The following is a 27934-nucleotide window of genomic DNA, read 5'->3' as shown; positions in this document are numbered from 1 at the left end:
TTGTCCTTATTGCTGTAAGAATATTGAACATATTTCCTATTAAATTGTAGTAAAAGTTGAAGAACTACGCACAGGTAGAGGTACGCGGTACAGGAGCACATACATGTTTTACTGTTTCCGCGCAGTGTCACCCGCTGCTCGACTCCCTATTAGCCGTAGCATGAGTGTTTTATGTTATTTTAACGCATTCCATCGCAAGTTGCACTGATAACGCTTGTTTACCAAGTTATAATTTAATAAAAACTGCTATACCCCACCTACCACATGTGTGAAAGATAACAGAACTCATAATTCGTCTATTTTGGTCTATGATAATGACATCATGTTAAAACAATTAAAATTAAAAATTGACTTAAATCTGTCAAGGTTGATTGAATGGTTCTTTACGATAAGATTTATTTACGAGATAATTTTAGTAAATTAATTTAATATTTATAGGTTTACTTGGTTTATATACTTACGTGTTTGTTATTTGTACTTGAATTAGTTATCTACCTGCCAGCATGACCTCTATGAGTCCAAATCACCCTTTTATTGTGTGGGGAGCATGCTTCCTATGGCTTGCGTCAATGTTTGCCATAACTTGGTCACTGCTTTTATTCTTTTGTAAGTATCAAAATGCAGGGCTGATGCCTGATCCGGAGCTGCTGACTACCTAGCGGGTTTACCGGGGCTCCGGCTTGAAAAGCAGGAGTAGGAACGGGGTAGTTTTTAGTTAGTAAGAGTCTGACACTCGCTCTCGCCTTGCCTAAAGCGAGAGAAGCCATTGGATGACTTTCCCCCCTTAAAAAAGTATCAAAATGCAGTCACTCTAAAACAATGTCTGAGTGGCCGACTGACATGCGAGACCAAATGCACAGCAAAGAGAATATTGCCGGGTCCATGCTTGCCACGGCTCGGGCTTCGTGATGCCCAATGGGAGTGTGGACATTTGAGGCGGGCCTAAGGCCCTTGTGTTTGCTAAAAATATTAATCTCCTGTCTCTAGGTGTTGGTGATATTCTGATGTTAACTGGCACAGACGTCGTTAACGCGATTGTGTTACTATCTGGAATTATAATGCTCCCAACTAACGTACATATTTTGTGCTCTATAGCAAACGGTAGACGGATTGAGTAAGTTTTCAGATTTTATTAAATTTTACTATAGGTACAATACTGCTGTACCGTATGCCCTAGGTATACTAATTACCCTAGGTATGCACAGCTAAATGGGTATCGGGAAAGGAAAAGTATCAGAATGAGTACCTCAGAATCGTTTTGAGTTTTTTTGCCAGAGTGTAACAGCCGTGTGCATACCTACATGGTAATGATAGCGCGGTATAACAGTAGGAAATATATCCTATACCCATTCGGTTAAACTTTGGTGACATTTTCAATTAATGAACTTAATGCTCGATATCTAGGTAGTATATTTTTATTTTTTAAATTGCAGTTATAAGTCTAAAGTGGTTTGCTGTCCATTGTGGCTATGCATTGTATGGATAATAATAATAAACATGTTGGGAGCTGCGTGTTGCATTCAAAAGATTTATTTTGGAAAATATCCAACCCTTGAAAATATAAGCAGGACTATAAAGCATTACCGGAGTGTTCCAAGATATAAACATTTTGTTGACAACTTACAGTGGTCCTTGAAATGTTGTGGGGTATGTTTCAGTTGAATTTTTAATAGATGGTGACTGCAAATATTACTGTGTATTTTTATAGAATGTATTGTATTAGGTATGTGTAGGGACTTATACAAGAAATTATTTTGTCTATTTCAGCTTAATTCGTATAAAGATTGGTTTAACCATGATTGGTATGATAAGATACGTGACTATGAATGGGATCCGACTGCTAACAGACGTAATGGCTACAAGAGAAGAGAGTTGGAAACTTTGTCAGACAGCGTTCCACTGAGGTTCAATATTCTAATCATAATTACCTAGAATATAATGTATAAGTGTAAATTTACTTGGCACAGAAAACTTTCAAATATCTTCTTTGAATTTTGCGGTCTTTAGATCTAATGTCAGTCACTTCAGTGGTGTGACTAGTAATGGATACATATTTTTTTATAGTGGCAACTTTGATACACTTTACATAATAAATTAATGTTCATGGTTTTTATTTCACAGTTGCTGTAAAAGTGGGTCGTGCATATCGAATTATTTGCTAGAATTAGGAACTCACTCAATTAACACTAAAGGATGTGGGAATTTAATGTATCGCATTATATTGTCCTCAATGATAGCTCACCTTATTATGTTTATATCTGTAATTATAGTGGAGGTACGTGGTTTTTATTGGTCAAGCAAGTTTAGCACATAATTATGATACCTTATCCTTATTTATTTAAATATTTATTTTACAATACGTATATATATTCATATTAGCTGTTTTCTCAACAGATTTTAATTCTAAAGTATATAATTCAAAATAGTCCTTGCCCTCAAGATAAAAAGCCGGTGAATATGAATGTACGACACATAATGTCCGTGAATGATCGATTCGCCTCCAGCAACTCACTTCAAATGAATCCTGATGATACTGATTATGAGAATGAAGTTCATCTTGGAGATGTGCGAATGGATGGTTCAGGGTATGTTGTATATCTTAGTATTTGATATAGTTGGACAAGTAAGTAGTTGACAAAGAATGATAAAGTGGGTACCACTCTACTAAATAATATAATTATTTACTTCATTATTTAGGTACCTAGTTAGTTATTACCAGTACCTTCGTAAGGTTGGTAACCGGTCATTTCGACAACGACAAAATCTTGATTTTTGATTTCAGTCAAATAAGTTATTGTTAAAAATATTTTTTTATTACTTTATTAATAATTAACCTTTCCATTCGCAGATTAACGGTAGTTAATCGAGCTGTTGAAGATGAAGATTCAGAAAGTGGGAAGGAGTCGAAAAAATGGAGATATGACGATGATTAGTTTGTATGTACTTTATTGTGACTTCTAAGACGATTTTATTAAGGACGCGTTCTCAAATCTGACGTAAATAAGCTATTTTTCAGTACATATTACGACCAAAAGAAACTTAACTGAACATAACTAACAATTACAATAGATAGACCACTTCTTTATCTCCAAAATATTGATTTGTAATGTGAAAAAAAGTTATATTTTATTATTGCAAACACGATTTTTCTTTACCTCTTCACACAAAATTGACAAAAAAGGGTTGAGTTTAGGAACATTTTACTGCTACTACACGCATAATTCTGAATCTCAAAAAAATATCCCAGGGAAGCAGACATAATCAAAAATTATACTATGGGAAAAAATTACGAAAATATTTCAAATTGTCTCGGAAATAAATAAAAGATCCCGTTTAATTTTTTCTCCTATTTTGCTGTCAGACATCAACTTTAAAGCGTAGCAATAAGGGTTATTTTATTTGTTTACTATTTAGATTTATTGGATAGAAAATGTCAAATGAAATTTCAGTCTGCGCTCGAGCGCTGTCGTGGGTGGACGCTGCGTCGCCTGTTACAAAAAATGGCCTTGAAAAAGATCGCTGTACGAGTACAAAATATTTGATATTATACTTCACAAACCAATCTTGATATTTTTACCGACTTCACAAAAAGGAGGAGGTACTATGTTCGGCTGTTTGTATGTTTTTTTTTACACATTCTGTACGAGCAACACTTTACTGAATATAGAATGTTTCGTTATATTATTTTGAACATGAGGTTAAATCAAAATCCAAGATGGCGCCGACAAGATTTGCCAACTTTCCATCATGGGTGTCATTTTCATGGTTTTTGGGGTCGCTTATAGCGAATATGGAGTCAAAATCAAAATCCAAGATGGCGCCGACAAGATTTGCCAACTTTCCATCATGGGTGTCATTTTCATGGTTTTTGGGGTCGCTTATAGCGAATATGGAGTCAAAATCAAAATCCAAGATGGCGCCGACAAGATTTGCCAACTTTCCACCATGGGTGTCATTTTCATGGTTTTTGGGGTCGCTTATAGCGAATATGGAGTCAAAATTAAAATCCAAGATGGCGCCGACAAGATTTGCCAACTTTCCAACATGGGTGTCATTTTCATGGTTTTTGGGGTCGCTTATAACGAATTTAAAGTGAAAATCTAAGTTCAAGATGGCGCCGACAAGATTTGCCAACTTTCCAACATGGGTGTCATTTTCATGGTTTTTGGGGTCGCTTATAGCGAATATGGAGTCAAAATCAAAATCCAAGATGGCGCCGACAAGATTTGCCAACTTTCCATCATGGGTGTCATTTTCATGGTTTTTGGGGTCGCTTATAGCGAATATGGAGTCAAAATCAAAATCCAAGATGGCGCCGACAAGATTTGCCAACTTTCCATCATGGGTGTCATTTTCATGGTTTTTGGGGTCGCTTATAACGAATTTAAAGTGAAAATCTAAGTTCAAGATGGCGCCGACATAAATATATAAATGACCATGCCAGATCCTGCCCCACTTAATTTCATCAATGTACAAAAAATGTAAATTAATCAAAATTATGCAATGAAAATAAGACCCTTGGTTACTTAATTATTATTCTGATAAACTTGCGGATAAAAATTAGGAAATAAAAAGAATTTTAAAAACCCAAGGCCTATTTCCTGTATTTATCGCGACCCTCTGCGTTTCTTAGTACGCTTGCACAAGGAACAAAACTAGTGTTGCCCAGCAAGAGTCTTGCAAGTCTCGCATTTACCAAATATACAACTTTAATTTTTAATACGATTATGATTTAACTGTATTAACTGTAGTATTAACTGAGATTTAACTTACAGATTTAACTATACAGTTATATTGTAAGGTGTAGCCGCTATTAAACAACCTCAAAATATAGTATACTAGCTACTCTGTTTCGTCATTGTAAGATCAAAAGCACCTAACATATAAAAAATAGCATTAGGCTAATAGGTATTTATTTGTAAGACTAGCAAGACTCTTGCCGGGTAGTTATTACAGTTAAATCATAATCGTACAAAAAAATAAAGTTGGCTAATTGGTAAATGCGAGACTTGCAAGACTCTTGCTGGGCAACACTAAACAAAACGAGTAATTCAATAAAAAAAAGATTTATTAATGTAATGTGTACGAATTTTAATATGAATTTGGTTTTAATACATACTGCTAGTTAATTTTTTTTTATAATATATGTATATTATAATGAATGCATATTATAATTATGATTTCGTGTTTGAACGTTAGTGATTAGATGTAACGAAACCTCATTGGCGTGCGTGTGTCATTATGTCCAAAAAGTCATTATTTGACATTCGCTCTGTCTGTTCTGTTTACATTGTTGTTTCGTTATGATTATGAATTAAAGTAGGATTACTAAAGGTGATATTGGTGATGAGTGATGACATTCCTTCCTTTCATAGCTAAACACCCTATGATAGCATTGTAATTTAATTATTTCTACCATTATAACTGCAATTAACCTAACCTAAATGTAATATTTTGTACTTAGATTCATATAGAAACCGCAAGATCTAAAGGCTTTTAATCATGTTTTTAGTTATCACTAATAGAGCAGCAATAGAATGCTACATTTGGCATGTCTGTACACTATATTTTTTTGGTGGGACAAAGCTCTATAGAGATTCTGGCATTGTCATTTTTCGACATGAGTGTCATTGTTGTGGTTTTTGGGGTTGCTAATATCGAATACGGAGTGAATCATTCGATTTTATAAAAATTGTCTTCTTCCGGAATTAATTGACCCAAGACAGGCAAGAAATATGAATTTACGGGCTCATTCCTCGCATATTCAAACAAATCGTGAAAATAAAGAATTGATGTTTAATTTATTTTATGTATTTTCTTTGTTTGTTCCACCCAGGTCTTGTCACGTTCGTTACCATAATTGTTTTTTTTTTTATCTTGGCGACCCCGAAAACCATTGATATAAAACCATAATAAAATATACAATGTGATAGGGGTGAGACTTCTAACCCGTTAAGGCTGAGTTCTACATCTAATTTTATCGACAAAAGTCGGGGGTCGAAGGGGTCGAATCCCCTCCCCCTTAAAATTATGGCAATTTTAATATTTTTTTTACTTTTTTTGATATCAAAGGTTGTATGCGTCCTAGAAACAAAAAAAAAACGGTAGCTAATAACCTTGGCTAACTAATTCATTACTTTTTTCAAATGTTTGATAATGTTTTGGTGAGAAAAAAATCATTTGTGAATTATTTTTACCGAAAAAATCGCTATTTTTCAATATTTTAAATTGGGGGTTCAACCCCCCATATTATTATTTTTTGTCGATAAAATTAGATGTAGTACTCAGCCTTAACGGGTTAGAAGTCCCACCCCTATCACATTGTAGATTAAAAAAACTTAAAAACATGTTTTTGTGATGAACCGAACAAAATAATTTTAATATTAATACTAACAGTAGGCGGAAAATTTAGTATTGTTATGAGAATAATTAGTATAAAAGATATGGCGAAAAAGTGCTCATCACGCTAAATATCTTTTCTTGAAAGTATATTCAAATCTCTTCAGGTTCGGCTGGGCTGGAGTCCATGTCAGGGATTCTACATCCTCGATTTTCGTATGGCGCTAAAATGTGCTCATCACGCTGAACAACTTTTCTTAAGATAGTATATTCATATAAAATGCTCATCACGCTAAATATCTTTTGTTGAAAGTATATTCAAATCTCTTCAGGTTCGGCTAAGCTGGAGTCCATGTCAGGGATTCTACATCCTCGATTTTCGTATGGCGCTAAAATGTGCTCATCACGCTGAACAACTTTTCTTAAGATAGTATATTCATATCTCTTCAGGTTCATCTGGGCTGTTAAGTGTCCACGTCAGGGATTCCTGACCCTTGATTAATTTCTACGAGGTATTAATTTGCCACCGGTCCTTGATAAGTCTACAAAGTTTGAACGAAATCGGTCCGTTTAAAATGGGTAAAAATCGAGTTGGAAGAGGTCGGTTATATAGAAACATACAAACAAACACACATACATACATCCTTTACATATGAAACTAAATAAAAGCATGTAAAAAGTTAGTTTTGCGTTGGCACCATTTGATTTTTGATTTCGAACGCTTACTTTCCGAAAACTATGAAAATGACACCAATCGAATAATCCGAGCCCAAATTCGGCACTGAACGGAATTGAACAACAGATAACACAAAACATTTGAGTCTACGCACGCACTAAACAAAATAAAAATATTAAAAAAGAAAGTAAGAAAATATTCAAACTTTCAAAGTATCAAGTTCATTTTGTCATAATTTCCGCAGCTATCCGTGCGTATGTGTGTATTGTCGAGAGTCGTGTCAATGTAGTGATGCGATTCGATACCTGTCAATTATGAGAACGCGTCCTTAAAATAAAGAAAATAAATTTACCTTTGTATGCATAATGTCATGGCCTTTATTCTTCGACAGAATACAGTACTTACCCACTCAAACACTGAAGATATCGTAAGATATCGCTTTTAATACCTACTTTTTACTTTTACCTAATTGTTAATTATACAAATCAAGTTATATAGAAATAATTGGCTATTTATTTTGTACTAGCTGACCCGGCAAACTTCGTACCGCCTCAAACATTTTGTTCTCACCTTTTAAACCTTCCCTGGACTTCCACAAATAATTCAAGACCATAATTAGCTAAATCGGTCCAGCCGTTCTCGAGTTTTAGCGAGACTAACGAACAACAATTGATTTTTATATATAGAGATGTATAATCACATTTGGTCTAAAAAGACATTGTATTCGTTATAAAATATAATGAACAGTGGTCGTTGATTGAAGTTATATTCTCTTTGGTTGCTTGATTTCAAAGCATTTGACATTGACAGTTACGTTACAATGTCACTGTGACAGAAAGCCCTTTTGTAAGGTGTTCTCTTGTCTTGTCTTTATTGATCTTTATAAAGAAAGAATTTTCTATATTACTTAACTCAAAGTAAGTATAGAAGTATAAAAAATTGTTTGAATGATTTCAGTCTACTTACTTAACAAGCATTGAAAACTAATTTACAAACATAACCTCCATTCCAGTTTACCATGGTGTTCCTAACAATAGCAAACTGGGTACGTTCCCGAGGGCCTGATGAGTTTTGGAGAAAAAGAAGGATGTTCAGGCTCGCTGCACATTACATAGGACGTAGAAGAAACTGTTACTCTGTCACTGTACGCAATGTTCATAGAGCATTAGTCTATGCAACCAAAGCTAGGAAGTTGAAGAAACAGGACATGATTGATCTATGGAGCACTAGAATTACAGCGGCTTGTGAACAACATAACATTACGCCTTGCACATTGAAGCAAGGCTTGGACCGTGCTAACATCATGTTAGACCGTAAATCCCTGTCAGATCTCGCTTGTTGGGAACCCCGGACATTTGAATGTTTAGCTGCTGTAGCTAAGCAGAAGATGGAGTATGATGGAGCTATTGACTATACTGATAAGAAATACCCCACAGGTGTGAATCTAAAACTACAAGATGTTATGCTCGAGGCTTGGCTGAAGGAAAAGAAACAATAATTTAATTCAACATTTTATTACCTAATATCTAGTAATTTTAGTTCAACATTAGTTCTGTAAATAAATATTACTTAATACAAATGCTTTTCATTGACTGCTCCCTAATTCTTTCTTTAGTTTCTTTGTTAATTCATTTTGCTTCTCTAATATGTAAAGGTTTTCTATTTTTCGTCTCTGCTGTCTCTCAACATCCTTTATTACTCCTTCATGCATTCTTTCCCTGAAACATGAAATGTTTTGTTATTATAAAGGGGAAAATGAAGATTGTCAGCAGATATAAAAAAAAACTTATACAATACAACTTGTCTAATATTAGTGCTTAGAGAGTATACAAAGACATTTACAAGTTGGACAATAGAAGATAAGTAGATCTTCTAGATCTACACAATTTCAGTTATCATCAAGAGATGATTTTAAAAGAAATGAAGTAGTCATTCTGATAATACATACCTGTCTGCTTGTTGTTTTATGTGCACATATGATACAATACCCAAAGTGACTGAACATGAAAGTAATAAAACTAACTTGGATGTTCCTGAAGACATTTTTACTTAATACACTTTGTAGGGCTGTCAATACACATAATTAGACACTATTATCTTTTAAATTCTAAGATAGTATTTTTTCTTCGAAGTAAATGTTGTCTTGCGAATTGTCATTAGCAGGACAAGATTTATCTGTCAATGTCAGCATTTGACAGCTTTGACATTTCAATTTCAGTTGGCTCGGTTTTTTTTTTATTTCACTGATCATACGGATCTTTATGGAATATTACGTACATTAATACTTATTTGGATAACAATATGTGGTACACCAGTTTTAATGGTCTGATACGCAACATAATATTTCTTCTGATTCCTATGTAGTAAAAGATTAATGTCGATGGTTCATGGTAGCCCGCGAAATTTAAATTTCGTTACTTTTTTGGTATTTATTTATATTTTAGTTATATTTGCGGTAACTTAGAGAACGTGTCCAACGTCAAGTTTTTACCAAAATGGTTCTTTGTAGATCTTAATTGCGGAGTGCGGAGAATAAAAATTTTGGGGTTTGCTTTGTAGCATCCACCTTACAAGCAATCTTATGTACCTTTTATATTTTGGGAATGAGATTAAAAAAAAACGACACATAAGAAAATAATTTTATTTCAGAATCTGTGATGTTTTGTTCGATAAGTTATTATTAAAAGGGAGTACCTAAATAGAAACCTACATTTGAATTCGGGATTTATTATCACACTGTAATTTTATTATGCATTTGAAGGCATTTTTTTCACCAATCTTGTTGTTCCAAATGAGTGTCTATTAAAACACAGATAAAAACAAAAGCAATTTACCTTCATATTTAATATTTTATTAGAATCTTTTAGCATTGTATGCACTTAGGTAGGTAGGTAGGTACTAAGTTTATTGCTAGGCACTAGAATATTTGTACAGCTAGGTACCTACAATAAATAAGCACCTAAATTACAAATTTAAAATACCTACAGAAACTAGAATATATGGAACCAATTTCATAAGCTCTAACAGTACCTGCTTACAATAATAGGTGTACGGTAAAAATAAGTTGTACTAACATTTTGTGATATACACATGTACATAGATACACAGGTAATGTGGTAATGTCGATATGAATGAGTTACGGTCACATTTTAGTTTTAAAGAAACCTTAATCACGCAATGGACATTGTTTGATTAACAGGTTTCTTTCATGTTTATGAATTTGGTTCCAGATATTTTATGGATTTACAATGAAACAGACGCACCAAAAATCATTACCTTAAGTAGCAACAAAATGTGCTTAAAAAATACGAATCAATCGTATATTTATCAGCCATTTTTACAAAAACATAAATATAAAATTATTACGTTAAGTATTTACAAATGTTTCTTATTTACTAACTTTATTACAAAAACTTTAAGTATTCCACTAATCGTACGATTATATTAACTAGGCACCTAATACTTAATACAAAGTTAAGTTCAGTCAGTTACTGAGAATTTTGTAACAATATAAATATTACGTAAAATTATATAAGTAAAAAACATCTAAAATCTTGGAAATTAATAAAAAAAATGAAAAATAGGCTATTTACAATAGGTGAGTATTTATTTCAAGATGAAACAATTTGTTCCTGTCAACAGCATTGATAAGTTATTTTATTTATGTACCTATATACATACATATTTTGTTTCTTTCGTTAGGTAGGTAAAACCATTTAATTTATGGACATCGCATAAAGATCTCCAATTAAGGTACAAGCCAAGTTTGTACTTACTTAGCCTGAATGAGTAGGCATAGCAAGAGCTTAAGTTATTTAGCTTTTAGCAGACAATTTAGCTCTTATTGTAAATCTACCTACATGCAATAAAACAAGTGTTCATAATTTAAATAAACGCATGTAAATGTTCACCCTGTAACAACTGTACACTAAAAACAATCACTGGTATAATTACACTTCGGCAAATGTTCCCTTTTCGTTACTACGTCCACTTTTCATTTAAAGCTTACTCGCAGAGTCTATATAAATAGACAGCAAAGTCTATAGTGGGAAGCCTACTGGTTATTATGGCACGACTACCTGCCGCAGTTGTCATAGAAACTGGCAGAGCCCCGGTTGGGGATTTCAGCGAACTCGCGTTTTGGTGTGCACAATTTTGTGCTGAAGTCGACGTTTCTTTTCCTGCAAATACGGAAAATAAGTTGAAGAAAGCCTTTGACAATCTTTATACATAATATGTATCAACTAATAATGAATACTGCATGTTACCCTCTGCTTGGCAGTTCCATTTGGTCGACGAGAACTGATTTGACGTACAATCGGTCGTTACACCATAGTATGCAAAGAGATCGCGGCTCCAGTACATTCATGTCGTACTCCCACGATAACTCTACCTGAAATATAAGATAATGAAATATGTCTTAGTACTTGAACTTCCCCTAGGATGATTCTTTTCTTGAATAAAATAGGTCGAAATTTTATTTATTTTTCTACCTTTCTAACTTTTCCACCCAAATCCATAGGGTGTGTGACCACTATGGTGTAGGTAGTGCCATGTTCTAATCTGTAAATAAAGTTGATCGTAAAATTATCTAGTCACTAGAAAGTAGCATGGAATTCAGTTCAATTTCAGACCACACTCACTTAACGTAGTTATTTGGTGTTAAATCCATTCCTCTAATTACACCTCTATCGGACATCAAAGTCACTTTGAGGAAACCCTGTGGATAAAAAAATGCACGTTATGTATAGGATTATAGGAACTTATTTTCAGTGACTGTATGCAAAACTGGCTTCATCATCAGTCCGTTTTCGGGCATAGGCCTCATTAATCAATGCCACGCTATCGCCATCCAGCTCGATCTTCAGTTAGATAGCGGCCTACATCTGTATATAGTGCTCAAATCTAGGCCCTGGCTGAATTTTGAAATGTAGGTATATGGAATCAGATTTCTTTAACAGTGAAAAGCAATAGAAATAGTCAAAGCAGTTACCTGCACCCACGATTCTGCTCCTTTAGGATTTGCCAGCTGAATAGCTACACGGTAATGTCGTTCTGAAATAAAAAATCACATAATAAATCATAAAATTGTATTACACTCTAAAGGTATTTTACGTTGGTAGGAAGTTGAACAGTTTTCATGAACCTACTTGACGCACTTGGGTAAGAAAATTGTCATATTCACTTTAGATACTAAACAATTGATGAAAATAATAAGCACGTTTACCGACATCTCTTTCCAATTGTTCATTATATGCAAAGGGGGCCTGGAAAAGATTGTCATCGTATAGTTAATTTTTATACTGACTTGGTAAATATTGTACGAGGACCTACTTCCATCGCAGCAAAAGCAAGTAAATAGACTTTAATATACTCGTAGTACAGTTTTGTTATTAGTTTCGAAAAGATGTTTTGCAAATGGGTAACTTATTAACTAGTCCAAAATCATTAGGAAATCTTTTAGCAAATGTCATATTACTAAACCGCATTCTAAATAAGCAAGTATTGTGTGTTGTAACATGAAGTTGAAAGCAATCAGCCACACGCCGTTATTAGGGAGAAAGGAACCTCATTTCAGATGTTATGTATGTTGTAATGGACAGTTTCTCAAGGGTCAACTGCACCTCGTCATGATGAACCCTATTCAACCGCCATGAATAATACAACACATACAACACATATGATTTATTTTAGAAGTCTAGCTTTAATCAATAAATTCATTACTCTCCGGAAAGACCTCTGTACCCTTAGTACGAGTTTGCTTTACGTTTAAAGTAATCGAAACGAGAGCGTGTTCGGCGCTCTGATTAGCCGGTTCGAATAAACCAACCAATCAGATTGTCGAACGCGCCTCTCACCTCCAAGGGTACAGCCATCGAATTTGATTAAAACACAGGACTTTATTATATAAGTTAAATAAAATACTCACGACAATAAGGCAGATCCTTGCCGGTGCTGAGGTAGTATTTAGCACCGATAGTATCGTGCTCCTCCGATGGAAACACCTCATTCTCAGATTGATTGTTTTTGTTCGTAATCAAACCCGGGGAGCTGTCTGCGTGGAATCTATTAGATCAATAAATATCGGTAAGAATTAAAGCGTAATTAATTATTATTTAAGTATATAAAATGAATCATACCCCATTATTGCACAACCGTGTCCGCAGTGGAAACATTTCCCTGTTAGAAAATGTTGGTATGACGGGCACTGATGTCCTGAAAATGTAGGTAATATTAATTAGAGCTGTATAATAATAACGTAATAATAGGCACGGAATTTAACTTCCTTACCTTAAATAATGCATTATAATTCACACAATATTCCTTACCTATATAGGAACACTTTCCATTGATAGATTCTGTGAACAGTTTAATGGCTCTAACATGGTTGCAGGCTACTAGTACCCTAGAAGCTTCCTCGAGTCCTTGTTTGACGAGTGTCAGAGGTACGAGCGGTCCTTCGGTGAGGTCACAACCTGGTTGCTCCTTCCCGTTGTTCGGGTAGAAATCCAAATGACCGACGGGTTGTGACATTCCATATCCTGCCATAAACACAAAATCTGTCGCACGCGTGAAATAAACCGTCGATTAATTAGTTACCATATCACGCGATAAATATATACTCAGATATACTATACAAATGAAATGATGAATGAAAAGCTAATAAGCGTATGGTACATATTTACAAAATAAATACATATATACTATATAATATATATTAATAAGGGTTAGTAAATAGTATGATTAGATGGTGAAGCGACAAAGCAAATTTTGTTGTTACGAACTTCATTTTATTACGTGATCAACAAATGTACATGATTCACGATAGTGCGGTGTAGATTATAAGAAGCGTACGTGCAGTATCACGAACGAATGAATATACACAGAGTTACGTCCAAGGCATTACCTAAAAGGAAAATGCTCTTTCCGTCAGTGTGTATGACGTCGACGAGTTGCGCGTCGCTAGGATCTAATCGCACATGCGTCGGCATTCCTTGGAAGTAAGGTTCGGCTGGATCCAGGCCTGTAATTCTTCCTAAGCCCTACGGAACGAGAAGCTAAATCAAAGAAAATATGAAAAGAAGATACGTAACATCATATAATGCACGATCTCGTCAAATATGTTTTTTGGTTCCAACTTACCTGTATTCTTTCTCCTGCGTAACCAGCTGTATGGGCACCTAAGGAATGACCTATAATATGGACATCCAACGGATTCACTCCATGTTCTTTCTGTAAATATATTTTGGTATTTAGTAAGATATACTATTTTTGCTTCATAGCGTTACAGTTTTTGTAGTAATTTACCTGTAACGTATTAATGAAATGTGCCACTTCAAGTCCCACTAGCCTAGTATTGGCCGTAGCTTGTGTGTACAGCGGTAGACTGCCGCCTGCCCAGTCCACTACAACAACATTGAAATCGCCTGCTTTCACAAGCTCATCTTTCATCTCACTGACCTAAAAACAACACATCAAGGGGGTAATTTATTGCATGTTCCATCATTTACAATGAGCCGTGCCACAAAGACATGATACTTACCCAGTTAGAGAGCGGAGTGTCGATGAAACCGTGAATGATCATCTTAGTCAGCCGCTTCGGGTTGAAATTGGACTTTACTATAGTTTTGTTAACGTTCACGTTCAACAATTGTCCATCTGTCGGGTTCTTTTTTGTATATAAAATAAACCTGAAATTGAAATTTCTCTTTAGTCGTTTCATAAAAGATTGATTGACGTGAAATCTAGGTTTGTCTCGTAAAACTCTTCGGTGTCGGATTGACTCTTTTGAAATTTGTAACCATGTAAAATCTTGTATTTAGTAAGTTACAAGCTTTTATTATATAGTGGCTAACGTGTAATATACGTACACTTTTGAAATACAATTCGCAAATTATGCCAGTAGTGAACTACTACTGATGTATAAATTATAACTATAAACGATATAATTTATGTTGATGGCCAGTCACATCCATATTAGAATGATGAATGGGACATTGTAGATAATATATTACCTAGTATTGATGACCACTCGTGGCAGCGGGAACACGTTGAAGGGCCGGTGAATGAGATGGTACCAGCTTCTAGTGATGTTCAGGCATCCTAGTTCATCGTAGCATCTGGTTTCATTTTCAACTGGAATCATTTGAAACAATAAATACATGAAATGATATATCAATGCGACAGATAATCTATCAAGTGATTGGAAAATAGTCCTACCCTATCCAAGTCGTACCTTACAAATAATCCGAGACCCCTAATTTTCATAGTTCAATTTCGGAATTTTCAGTGATAGCATTTGTTCATGTGACAGTGACCATGAAACTCAGTGTCTTTAGATTATTTGTGGATATATTTTTTATTAATAAAACTCTTACATGGTAGCCAGGGAATGTTGACCTCGATGCGGTCTGAACGCGCCCAGTTGAAGGGGTCCAGAATGCCAGCGAACGCTGGTTGCAACCCGAGCAGAATGCACCACAGCATGACGCGAAGATGTCTGTCTGTCAAGTGAAGCCGTCGCATGCTCTGTGGATCTGTGAACAAAATAAAAACCATTAATCGTTAAAATATTTCTTAAGAATTACAAAAAGTTTAATAGCGTTTTGTAGTCATAAATGTACACAATACTCAATATAATCAAAGATTTAAAATAAGAAACACAACAGTAATATTTAAAAATAAGAAGAGAGGTAGGTACATAATGGAATGACAAAAATTCATTTATTTGCAAAAGCAAAATAAAAGACAGGTTTAGAAGAGATCGTTGTTTTTTATTCAAATACCAATCTATCTATCTGTAGAATAATAGTAGGTAAGTTTGCTAGCGTATACTTAGGTACAGTTAGACTGCAGAAATATTTTCTGTGTTGGACGTACGGTATAATTATGGGTACACTCGTGGATAATGTTATGGACTTATGGAGTATATAGGTGTGTGATTATGTGATTGTTCGTGCTGATTCCATCGAGGACTAACATAAGTGCACGATCGTGAATACTGTTTATAATTACTTCAATCATTCCATTTGTCTCTGTTGACTTTGATTTTTTATACCTAATGTATTAGGTCACACAGTTATTTATAAATATTAACTCAAAAACAAAATAGCGCATTAGTATTTTATTTGTTACACTGTCTGTCACATCTATAACATAAAAATGAATCGCTAAATGTGTTGCTAAGCGCAATTCTCGAGAATAGCAGAATCGATTTCGTTCATTCCTTTTTGTTGCGTTTTTTATTGTTAGGAGAAGTATATTATATAAGAAACAATTAACAAAGATGTGCAGGAAAATGTCCAAGGCGAAATAAAGTTCCCGTATTCCGATAGTTTTAAATAATTGAACCGATAGTTAATATTGCGACAGAAATAGGGGACCTAAGAAGTATGAATCTAAAAATAGAAGAATCGGAATGATGCCGATGCGTATTATTATGCTGTACTATAAGTATAGCTTGTTGGTTTAAAACTGCTTGTTAAGGAACTTTACTAACAAAGATCCGATATAGGCAATTCTCAAACCTTTGTGCGTATTTTACAACAGAGATTAGAAAACAAGTGGAAAGTTAAATATTCAAAGTAGCCCGTGTCGTGATCCCTGCGCTAGTAATTTACAGTCATGTTCAGATCGTGGGTACTGATTGGTTTCCTTTGCTGTGCCGTGGCGTGCTTCCTAGCTTCGGCCACGCGGAAGGTACCCCCCCTCACTTCTTATGCAATGGGTAGCTGTATGAGCGGTTACGATGTTATGTGTTAATATGTAAAGGGTAGAATTTGTGCTTATTTTATCTGTTATTAATTCTGCGGTAGGGGTTTTCATGGTTGTATCTACTGTAGATTCTGGGTTACTTGGAGAGGTAGAGGTTTTGGGAGGTTGTGGTGGGCTTGTCCCTTGAAAAAAGGTTTGTTCCTATGCAGTACGGTAACTGGCTGCAGTTTGAAACAGTTTTATAACCAGGAATTTGGGTGTTATTATATTTTCAGGAGCTTGCGTATTATTTTAATTAAATGGTGTTGCCCGATACTTTAATCTTTCTTCACCTTTTAAATGCATAGCAATAACAATATTTGTTTAAGTTCTTAAGCATCTACATTTTTGGTAAAAAAGTAAAAGTCGTTAAAAAGTTTGTCAGTGAAAGGGGCGAATTTTTTGAACTCGTTATGTTCACACGTTTTAAATTATATTTTAAAATGTTATTATGGATACGTAATTTAATCGAAAATGTATTTATTTTATTCTAATCTATTCTAGTTTTATGAATGAAATCGAATTTCAAACAAAGTTGAAAGCTTTTCCGATGCGAGCTAGAACCTTGTAACGTCAATAACGTCCTATTCATTTAATTGTTTTAGGTGCTTAGGTGTTAATTTGTAGAAATTTTATGTTTATTAAGTAACTACATAGTACAGACTTCATTTGCTAAAATTCTTACTTTGTGCTCCTCAGGCAGTTAGAATTAGAATAAGTCATCGCAGATGTCAGACTTCTTAACAGCTAAAATAAAAGACAAATCCATGCTCAGGTTGCCAAACATACATAATTCCATTTTCAAATGGAAGAGTTATTTAAAAATATAAAAAAAATAACAGTTAACCAAGATATTACTTATTTATTGTTAGTCTTCAGTAACAATAAAATTCAGCACAAGACTACGACGTGCAGAGGTTCAATTTTTTGTCATACCTAAGGACAAAGACTTTATGAATGCAACGGTTGCGTTTTGAAGCAACCTATATACATTTATCGTCCAAGGCAACACACGATATTAATATAAAGGTCTATTACGAAAGTAATCGTTTTACAAATTCACTACACGCGTCGCTGCCCGTAATCGTAGCGTTAATATATGCGAGCACAATCTGAGTGCCTAATGATTACCAATAACAATATCATTTGATAATAATATGTTGCGAAGTTATTTTTTCAAGTATAAGTACTTTGTTAAATATACTGTCCATTTTAGCAAACACATGATACTATAAACAGGTGTAATATCTTTGTATATTATTTTATAAATTACTAGCAAACTCGGCGAACTTCGTTTCGCCACCAATGGTTTTCCCGTTTTCTTTGCTATAAACCTCACGGAGCCCGAGACCTTTCCAACGAATACAAAACCATGGAAATCGGTTCGTGCGTTCTGGAGTTATAGCGTCAGGAAGGAAAACCCGACTTATTTTTATATTATAGATAATACAATCTCTTGTCTTAAAGAATTGCATCTGTTGCGAATCTTGAAGGTAAACAAATGTTACCAAATTATCAAAAACATTATTATTTAATCATCGACTTTATGATAATTTTATACAGTTCTAGAATATTCTTTTGCATATTTTTACGACGAAACTCTTGTTCAATGTTTGTTTACAAACTAGAATGGCTATTTGGAAAACATTGGGCTGTGTTAAATTTAAACGAAATTGATACTCCAATCAAGGTGTAGTTAAACATGTTTCGAGTTTAATAGACTTTTTAAATCGACAGGAAACGTCTACTTACGCAGAGAACTGATTAAGTATTAAACAACATAAGTACATTGTAATTGTATAATCCAAATAAGTTTATGATATAATTTGATGGGACATTTCACTTTCTCTCATCATTAGAACAAGAATTGGAGCTGATTGTATCGCGAGATAAACATAACCGGAAGACTACCGGCAACTCATCAAATCGTTCGATGAAAAAACCGATCCATCGAGTTACAAATAAAATAAGGCACTTCCAGAGCGGCGCGGGCGCCGAGCTGCGCGGAAGTACTGCCGGTGATGCAATGCAGCGCGAACGCATTGTACCTTAACCTGCTAACTCTGATATAACTGTTAATGTCAGTGTGCTCGACTTATGCCAACTTTATGTAAGCCATGAAAGGCATCTTCCGAACGCACGACAACTATGGACTTATTGTCCCACTATAAATCATGTCTACAACGATATAAGAGTTACATAGAGCTTTGTTTAGAGCTTGTCTCATCTAGCAATTCATAATCATATTCAAGCTTCAATAACATCTTGTTCGACACTTGTAAGTAATGTTTTGATTGTATAACATTTTTGCAATTGTCAATGCCTACATTACATAGTATACAAATATCGGACGGCGACCTTCTTCTGCACTCGGTATCTTGTTGACCTACATTCGGTGTTGTTGTGGTCAATGTGGACTTAACGAAGCGAATGCAACACCCATAACCGTCAGTTTAAAACTTTACCATTATGACATTTATTACATTTTCGAAGATAAATTGTTCACATTTTGTGGTAATAGGAACTCGTGCGTAAAACTTGCGTTAATTTACGCACTTGTTTTTGTTTAGTTAAAGTGTGTTGCAATTTGCAATGTTTGTTTCTTGTAATGTGTTGATTTATTACCTAAGTTACAGTATTTGTTTATGTAGCAAAGATAATCGTTGTATACAAACATGGCATAATCTAGGAAATACGCACGTAACACTTGATTGATCTCCAATCTGTTGATTATACGGACGGTTGCAACAGATGTTACACTTCGGTGTTACACTGTCTTGCAATTCTTTTGCTTGTTATTGCGAATTGCGCTTTCGAGAAGACGATTGAGACAGAGTGTGGGACGTGAGCGCACTATATTAGTTCATATATCGTTCACTTGTTACGCCTGTGGCTGCTTATTTAGGACACGAAACTACTCTATATGGTTATATTCGGTTTGCATATCGAATTCCACACTTACACTAAAGCTCATATCTGCAAAATTATAGCCGTTGTAAAACTCGTTTGTCAAGTTGCAGAATGATAAACCGAAATGTTTAATAATGGATCCTGTACTCATGAGATGGTACTTAACTGAGGTAATCACTTTTAATTGAATGGTGATTTGTGCATTTAGTGGTACAATTAGCACATCCTCGGGAAATGAATGATTGTCGCCATAATAGATGGTGGAGCCACCTGTGATTAAAGAATGTACGCTTTAGCAACCGTTCGAGTTGACAGGACATCAATTTGTACAGATAATTGTACAAAGTAACACATGTTTGTGGTCAGTGGTTATAGTTACTGACACCCGAAATCGAAGGTGCAAATTGCATATTGATGAAACAGAGTAACTGAATCATTGTGATAATAATATTACAATACTTTCGAAATAAAAATACACATGTAAATTTGTAAAAATATCTAATTAATCAATCCTCTTAGTGGACTGGTCAAGGCCATTTTTATATGTATGCACTAAGGATTTTGGAATTGTTTGTCTAAAATACATAGACCAAGATCTTATAAAGTTTAAAATTACCATATTCCAAAGTCAACTTAGCTTACAGAATTCATAGATACATCGATACAAGATTTGACATCGATTTAAAATGTTCTAGAACAGTGAAATCGAAGATCTTTGACCGCTTAATGTCGGTAGAGCCCTTGAACACATTTGACACATTTTGCCCATAACGACGGAGTTGTGAAATTCATTTAACAAAATAAACTTAACCTTGACACAAAGCTATGTCAACCATTACGTAAAAGTTCGGAATGGATAACTGGAATCTATCGAGTGTTACTCATCGTAAGGTAACAGATTGATAAATATTGGTTACTAAGAGGAAAAAGACATACATAGACAAAGCTTTGTTCCAAGGGGTATAGTCAAATCATATAATATGTTTTGATATGTCAGATAAGAGAATACCGTTACTAGCCGTTTTCCTGTTAAAAATATATTCTCAAAAACAGTATGAAAACAGAGTTAGATTCCGAATAAATAATCAAGTAAACAAGGAAGTTATTATAAAAGCAGGTTTGTAGATCTATGTTTTACATTTTAATATGATAATAAATAACGGCGTTGTGTAAGGAATTTCGTTAATACACATTATAGTCGTTGACTATAGAAGAATGAAAACATTTCACGGTTGGTTCACTTCGCGGCTGTTTATTGCAAGGACCTTACTTTATGACAGCTTGCTTATATAACAAGAATACGAAATATGATTTTAATTTAGGCATGTAAAATATACCGCATGCAATTTTAAAGTAAGGTAAATACAATAAAATTGAGCAGCGGGCTGCTTAGTGGGTTACAGCTCGAGAAGCAGGAGTAGGAACGGGATGGTTTTAAGTAAGTAAGAGTCTGACACTCCTTCTCGCCTCGCCCAAGGCGGGAGAAGTCGGTTTGTTGATTTTCCTACCTCAAAAAAGTTAAATATATATTAGACTTGCAAATAATATTTCAAGCAAACTTTAACTACACAAATAGGATGTTAAACAATTTTTAGATTCTTTTTCAAATAATCGACGAACATAATGTAATTGTGTACATTATAAACCACTAAATTGGCACGTTTCGCTGAAAACCTTTCACCAATAAAAATACTCTACTTTTATTATTGAAGCAAATATGGCGATAGGTTGTTAAGTTTCTTATTATTATGGTTTTATTATGCTCATTATTATAAAAATAACACCCTCTTCGTTAATAAGGTTGGTATGTGGTTAGTGCGGTATTTTGTGCGAAAGTTCATTTTGTAGTTTTTTTAATGACAATGATAATGATGCTGTGTTTATAATTTCTAGATAAATTAACTAAAAAATTAGACGTCTGCGTACGCTGCATATGATGAATAGTCTATCTGTGATTCGAAACTAATAGAACTTTTCTCCATTAATTTACGTGATTAAATCGTGATTTTTTGCTTAATTTAGTATGTTCCACGTTAGTTATTATAAAATATATAAATATATAACTAAATGCTCCTACATTGTATGTATTCTAGCCTAATTTAAATAGCATTGAATTGAATCCATTACTCGATCGCCAATCCATTTCTCAATAGTAAAGTGAGTAATCGTTCGAGACTGTTCACGCACCGTGAAGAGACGTTAGTGCTTTCAATAAATACGAAGTAATGCAATAATATATCAATTGGGTCACACATCACCAGTACTGGCTAAAAAGTAACAGCCTCTTCTCAAATTGAGAAGGAATGGACATCAATCTGGTGATTGTTCGCTTGCTTCAAACTTATAATTAGTAATTAAAAGTTCACGTTTCACCATATGTTAGTAGTGTCTAAAAAATCTTAGAAAGTACATATGACCTTCTCTGTGCGAGAAGACGTTTTAGTCAGCTTCGAGCACATATTGGCTGATGATGTGACATATAACTGCGAAACAAAATGGGAGAGCCATGTTACGGCACAAATGGGCCAGCTAGACCGGAGTGATACCACGGCCTCAGAAAAGTGGCGTGAACCGCACGTCATGCATGACAAGCCGATCGCCTTAATCTCCGCGCTACCACAACGTTCAATGTATTGGTTATAGATAGCGTATTATAAATTCATAGTAATTGGCCGAAGATTGGTAATGTCTCGTTCTCTATTGACGCTTTGACCTGATTCCCTCGATAAGTCTTACAAATCTGTTTTCATCTGTCGGTTGTGTACACACTTGCATTCTTGTTTAACATTATGTAATGTAGGTAAACGTTTGGCTGTCGTGTCGTGACTAAGTGTTTTTCTGTCGTTGCTCGATCATCGCGGCCTTCAACTAACCTTTTCGATTTTATTGGCGACTGTACCAATATCATAAAGCTTAACGGTTTGTTGATTTTTGTTTCTATGAATGTGCAGTTTGCAATTAAATGTTGCATTTGACAAGAAGTTGGAGTCGTCGTGAGATATTGTGAAGTAGTAAGCTTGTGAAGTATTTGAATTACGTACATAGTTTTCCAAATCTTAATTTCATAAGTAAATCTATACAAGAAAAAATCTGATGTTATTCTTAAGTTTCTGATAACATTATGATAAAATATGCTCTGAATACTTTTTTACGCAAATTGTACCATAAGAAGTAGCTATTACACTCGCAATTTTCTGAGTAATTTTCTTATCGACTAGTAATAACGAGAAAGCAAACCTAATGACAATTAATATGCAGCCACTGAGCCACCTGGTGAATTAATGATGCTCGCTACTTTCGTACTATTAAATCGATTATTTATCGATTAATCGCCATTTATGATTATTGTACGCTGTATCCTGTTTCTAATGGACGTTAGATATTCCACGAATGAGGATATTCTCGTAAAGTGCATCGCAAGAGACGAGTCGTTGACATCACTTTACATTGTTTACACGCATTGAGGAAATTCCGTGCATTGAATTGTAAATTTATCGATTTGAATACCGATTTTCTTTGCAATCGATCTATTTTTTCCTTTGTTAATGATGACAATGTTTTACATTTAGATTGTGTATCGTGCCTTTAAAGAGTTGATATATCTCATATGCTCATAAACGTTAATTTACAGCCTCCAATTAAGTTAACAAATTATCACAATCACTTTATTTCATAACAGTCTGTTACAATTATACCGAAAGAGAAATGAACGACCTTGTCAAACAACGAACGCATTTGTAATATCATATTTCTATAAATAAAGAAATCTTTAATTAGTCAGTAAAAAAAGATTAAAAATATAATACAATCAACGTTATTTCATATTTATAATATCAACCTTGAATTTATTATTTAAATTATGTAAATAATAAATGAAATATTTGATAATAAACTGCATTTTTGGCGGTTCAAGTTGGTGGTTCCGCTCGCGTTAACAAAAGACATCAACGCGCGCTGAAATCGTTTGCCGTATCATGTTTACATGCTAACGTGGTACATGTAATCGTATATGTTCTAGAAAGAGAATTATTTACTTTCATTACTTGCAGGTGCACTCATTGTTTATGTAGATGAAAATATATCGCATAAAAATATGACCTAAGCTCAAATAATAGCCAATTAAAATTAAATCCTACAATGAAATTACAATAACATATTTATACTATTCATTCACATATAAAGATAATAAAATACATGTCAATTGTATCAAATAAGCAAAAAACTTTAAAAATATGACAAATATTTTAAACATCATTCATTTTAACTACACCAATTAGTATTATTTTATTATTTGGCGTTAACTTGACAAATGGGCGTATAATATACGATAACAATATAGTACTTAATACAATTGGCATTAGTATGTCACTCAGGATTGTGAGTGTGAAGGAGATGGTGTAAGTGCGCAGGCGCAAGACACGAGTGCACCGACACTTTCTCCGCCTGCACTTGTCATTGCGGTCACTATCACTTTTGTATATGTCACCAACAAATCGTTAAATTAGGCAAACCGTGGTCTTTCTAGTCGTATCTCGATTTATGATAGAAAAATTGAACCATTAATCGAGTAGTATAATTTAAAGTTAATGGTTATTGAATTTAGAACTTTACGGTATAAAAGAGAAGGTTTAGTATTTATATTCATAAAATTAATCAGTGGAATCAATAAATGTCTCTTTTGCTAATTGTAAAGACTTATAATTCTGTTTATAGTGACAATCAGTATGAATGTCAGCTGTACCGTATCATAAATCACACGGAATTGTGGTACGAACACGATCTGTCTTATTTAACAAATTGCTAGAGTCACATGTAAAGCATGAAAGCTTAAACAAAATAAATGTTCTCATTACTTTTGTTAATGAATATGTTTTTCAATTAATAATGTTTGTATAGGTATGAGTACCTTAATGGCCGTCCTTACTTTGCTTGGCCCTTTCGTTTTGGCCAAATTTGGAGCGAGGTTTATAGCGTCTTGATACTACGAGTGTTACTATACTCGTTGATGATTGTGATCTGATCGTTGCGGAAATTGTTGTTAAAAATAACAAAAGCATCGCAACTGTGATTGTAAAACTATAGATGGTAAGATAAACTGACAAAAGTTTCGAAAGTACAATGGAGTAACAATAAATAAATACGCTTAGTTTGCAATAATAGTCAGTTCACTTAAGGTCGTATGTTATACGTAATACTAGTTGGGGAAGATTGGGAAGGGGGAATTGGGCCTCCGGTAACCTCACTCACACAACGAAACACAACGCAAGCGTTGTTTCAATAATAATTATGCATAATTAAGATTTCATGGTCAAGCAAAGTTTGCCTTCTTCCTTTAAACTTTTATGTAAACTAATTTTGGGCTGTGGCACATGGACAATGAGACTTACTCTGATCTCAGATCCACATAAGACTTGCGTGTACGCAGCTGAAATAGCAACACGCGGTCGTTCACGCTATGCATGACAAGTAGGAGGAAAAACCTGTACACCACATCAATCTATTGGTGCAGTGTACTAGACACTACCGATAGTGGCGATCTATTGAAACATTTTGTAATCAACTTAAAGGACGTATTGATTAATGTGTGTAATGAATTATGTAGATATTTTACATTGTCATGGTTGCAATAGTTTGACTACGCAAGCGAAGCTTGGGGCTAACTTGAATTCGAGACGAATAAGTACCCTGACTTAATTTGTACTTGGAGACAGAGAGACTTAAAATCACCACGCTATCAAAAATGTATTATCATGTTTTTGATTACAGAAACACACACAATGGCCCGAGCATTGCTATTGACTCACTTACTAACTAACTAACTAACAGTAAAAGATTTATGTATTACAAATTTCATTCTATCACTTATAGAAGTATTTATTATATTATGTTAGCTTCCAGACTCGAGTACCTAAACAATAGTGTATTAAAACTTCCCCTCTATCAATACTCTTGAATCATTGGGATATTGAGTCATGGTGACGAGACTATGATAAAGTCATTCTACTAATTGCTTTTGTTTCAAATGAAGCACGCCCATAAACGAACTCCGGTAAGCGCCGCGCATTTTACGTAATAATAATTTTAAACCGACCTATTCGCAATAGTAGGTTTTCTACTTTTTAAACAAGCGCACTGCAGTAGCGTATGTTTATTTTTTATGCAAATACTTGTTTGTTTTATGTAAGATATAATTAAGGTGATAATAGAATGAGCTATATTACGCATTGTGTTCGATTAATGATTGTATAGGTGAATGACTGTGTGATGTCTTGTTAACAATGTAGCGCAGATTTTCCTTCACTTTAATACAATCAACGATATGATTCGTGTCTTTCCCGTGACGGTTCTGACGCTGCATGCTAATCCGCTAATTACTCGCGAATTAATTGAGGATGCGGAATGTTCGTTAACACTGACGATTGTTTCGCAACATTAAATACACTGTGACGTAACCTTTAAACTGGATATCGGAAGTAAGTTATATTTCACCACGACGCTGTAGTTTATGCGAGAAAATTGCAAATGGCAGACGTGCTTGTGACGCCTTTCGAACAGGTCACAGGACCTCAGAAATGATATTCAAATTTATTATGATATAATGCGCCGTGGTCTATGGATGCTAACGTTATATTGCTATCTTGTGATTAAATAATTATATAATAGTGCAGAGATAATAAATTAGATGTAGCGCAGTGTTGAGTTGCTAAGCGACAACTTACTTTCTCCGCACGATTTGGCAGTTTTGTACTGTTGAAGTTATATTTAGTTACAGATGTTATAAGATATCTCGATCGTACCACCTGTTACGACTGTCAAAGATCTTTGTAAGCCAATCGAGAACGTGAGCCACGCGTAAAATAAATATTTACGCTCCTTTGTAATGAAAGCTGCAAAACGAATTGATGAAGTAGCATCAGCAACCTTGTTTTATTCCTAAAGAGTCAATTGAATATGTATTTTCTAATTCACTAATAATATTAACCTCACATTGTGACTGTAAAATAAAAGCGGTATATATAACGATGTACATGCAACAAATGCAGGTATAGGTAAGTAGGTACGACCTGTTTACATAGCTGCACCCAGCTCCGTTCGGTGCTAAAACAATTTGCATATTTGCTAAGAATTAGTTGGCACAGGTTCGCCTTCCAATGTCTCTTTGTGTAGGACAAACAAGTAATAACTGTACTAGTGTCTATTTCTAAATTAAAAAACGAATTTCACAAAATAATTATTTAAAAAATATTGAACAGATGAAGCAACTTTCAGTTACCCTGTTTTATAAAGGAGAAACATTTAGTAATAAAGTATTAAGGCTTTAAGAGATTATGACATGTACTATTCATAATAAATTTTAATCAATTAACTTATTTATTGAAACGCTATTTTCATTTACCATTACTAAATAGTAGGGCTTTGGATGTTATTGCCAACTGCGCAAATGACAGTTAAAAATAAAACATTAAAATCATACAAAGTCTAACTAGTCTCTAGTTTAAGTGTACAAACAAATCGTAAAAATGCACTTAATTTCAAAACAGCAAGAGGGCAGGCTTGGAGAGTAAGCCTGTTATTCTGATGTACATTACCTACTACGTGCATAGTGCATCGTACTAACCTGTCTACCTTATGAATGTGAACGATAAAAGGTCTACACGGACGAGGAACTTTTATCCTATTAGGATTACGGAAAATGGTCCACCAAAAACTTGACTCAACTGTATTATGGGACTAGCTCATATTCATGAGCAGTAGCAGTGAGACTATCTTCGCGTCGTGTATCCCGGAATTTTGCTCATGGATATGAACCTCTAGCAGGGCTTGAAACTAGTCTAATTTCTTAAAAATGAGACGGAGTTTTAAAATTCTAAAGAGTTTTTGTCAGAAACTTTGATCGATACAAAGATTTCTGTTTTGTTTGTCAGTTGAATCAAGTCAGTCGGATAAAATTCCGTCGTCTGTATAGGTACAAAGAGATAGTAATTGGTTCTCGAGTGATGCCGGTATTGGGGTTATGGGCCGTAATAGGGACAGGCTCCGTCGTCTTGTCTCGAAGACGTGTTTACTAATGGGGTCACATACGGAGAAAGCCATACGAAGAACTGCATTCACAGGCTTTTTAATTGAAGTGGGTTAGTGTCGTTTTATTTGTTTACAGTCAATAACCTCAGGTAGCTATATAAATAATATGTGTATGCATAGAGCATACAATTTGTTGACGTCATTACTTTGAGTTAAACATTGTTTATTTAGCTA

General features: G+C 34.4%; 3 protein-coding genes across 5 annotated transcripts in view; 2 read left to right on the top strand and 1 right to left on the bottom strand.

Annotated features, from left to right (window-relative positions):
• Positions 1 to 359: 359 nt before the first annotated feature.
• LOC118262057 (peripherin-2) lies at positions 360 to 2975 on the top strand. The gene is made up of 7 exons (XM_035573162.2): positions 360 to 606; positions 988 to 1114; positions 1434 to 1647; positions 1768 to 1904; positions 2122 to 2275; positions 2395 to 2585; positions 2849 to 2975. Exons 1-7 carry the CDS (start codon positions 504 to 506, stop codon positions 2931 to 2933), a joined length of 1011 nt encoding a protein of 336 aa, XP_035429055.1. The 5' UTR covers positions 360 to 503; the 3' UTR covers positions 2934 to 2975.
• Positions 2976 to 7777: 4802 nt separating this feature from the next.
• On the top strand, positions 7778 to 8594 carry LOC118262058 (39S ribosomal protein L20, mitochondrial). The gene is made up of 2 exons (XM_035573163.2): positions 7778 to 7932; positions 8028 to 8594. The coding sequence occupies exon 2, from the start codon at positions 8034 to 8036 to the stop codon at positions 8511 to 8513; it is 480 nt and encodes a 159-aa protein (XP_035429056.1). The 5' UTR covers positions 7778 to 7932; positions 8028 to 8033; the 3' UTR covers positions 8514 to 8594.
• A 1048-nt stretch (positions 8595 to 9642) lies between these two features.
• Positions 9643 to 27934, bottom strand: part of LOC118262060 (pancreatic triacylglycerol lipase) — a 34626-nt gene continuing 16334 nt past the window's right edge. For 2 of the 3 annotated variants that reach the window (XM_050701255.1, XM_035573165.2), the window contains exons 2-15: positions 15394 to 15552; positions 15031 to 15151; positions 14559 to 14706; positions 14324 to 14476; positions 14159 to 14248; positions 13923 to 14058; positions 13345 to 13575; positions 13156 to 13231; positions 12945 to 13081; positions 12009 to 12070; positions 11659 to 11735; positions 11509 to 11578; positions 11284 to 11408; positions 9643 to 11196 (exon numbers count right to left, since the gene is read on the bottom strand). In XM_050701255.1, coding sequence (XP_050557212.1) covers positions 11091 to 11196; positions 11284 to 11408; positions 11509 to 11578; positions 11659 to 11735; positions 12009 to 12070; positions 12945 to 13081; positions 13156 to 13231; positions 13345 to 13575; positions 13923 to 14058; positions 14159 to 14248; positions 14324 to 14476; positions 14559 to 14706; positions 15031 to 15151; positions 15394 to 15541 — 1680 coding nt within the window. In that variant the 5' untranslated portion in view covers positions 15542 to 15552 and the 3' untranslated portion in view covers positions 9643 to 11090. The remainder of the gene's footprint in view (positions 11197 to 11283; positions 11409 to 11508; positions 11579 to 11658; positions 11736 to 12008; positions 12071 to 12944; positions 13082 to 13155; positions 13232 to 13344; positions 13576 to 13922; positions 14059 to 14158; positions 14249 to 14323; positions 14477 to 14558; positions 14707 to 15030; positions 15152 to 15393; positions 15553 to 27934) is intronic. The other variant, XM_035573166.2, reaches the window with a different exon arrangement.

This window comes from Spodoptera frugiperda, chromosome 20 (genome assembly GCF_023101765.2).
Source record: "Spodoptera frugiperda isolate SF20-4 chromosome 20, AGI-APGP_CSIRO_Sfru_2.0, whole genome shotgun sequence".
NCBI classification, from domain to species: Eukaryota; Metazoa; Arthropoda; class Insecta; order Lepidoptera; family Noctuidae; genus Spodoptera; species Spodoptera frugiperda.
The sequence above is the reverse complement of the archived record's forward strand: the minus strand, read 5'-3'. Positions and strand labels throughout refer to the sequence as shown.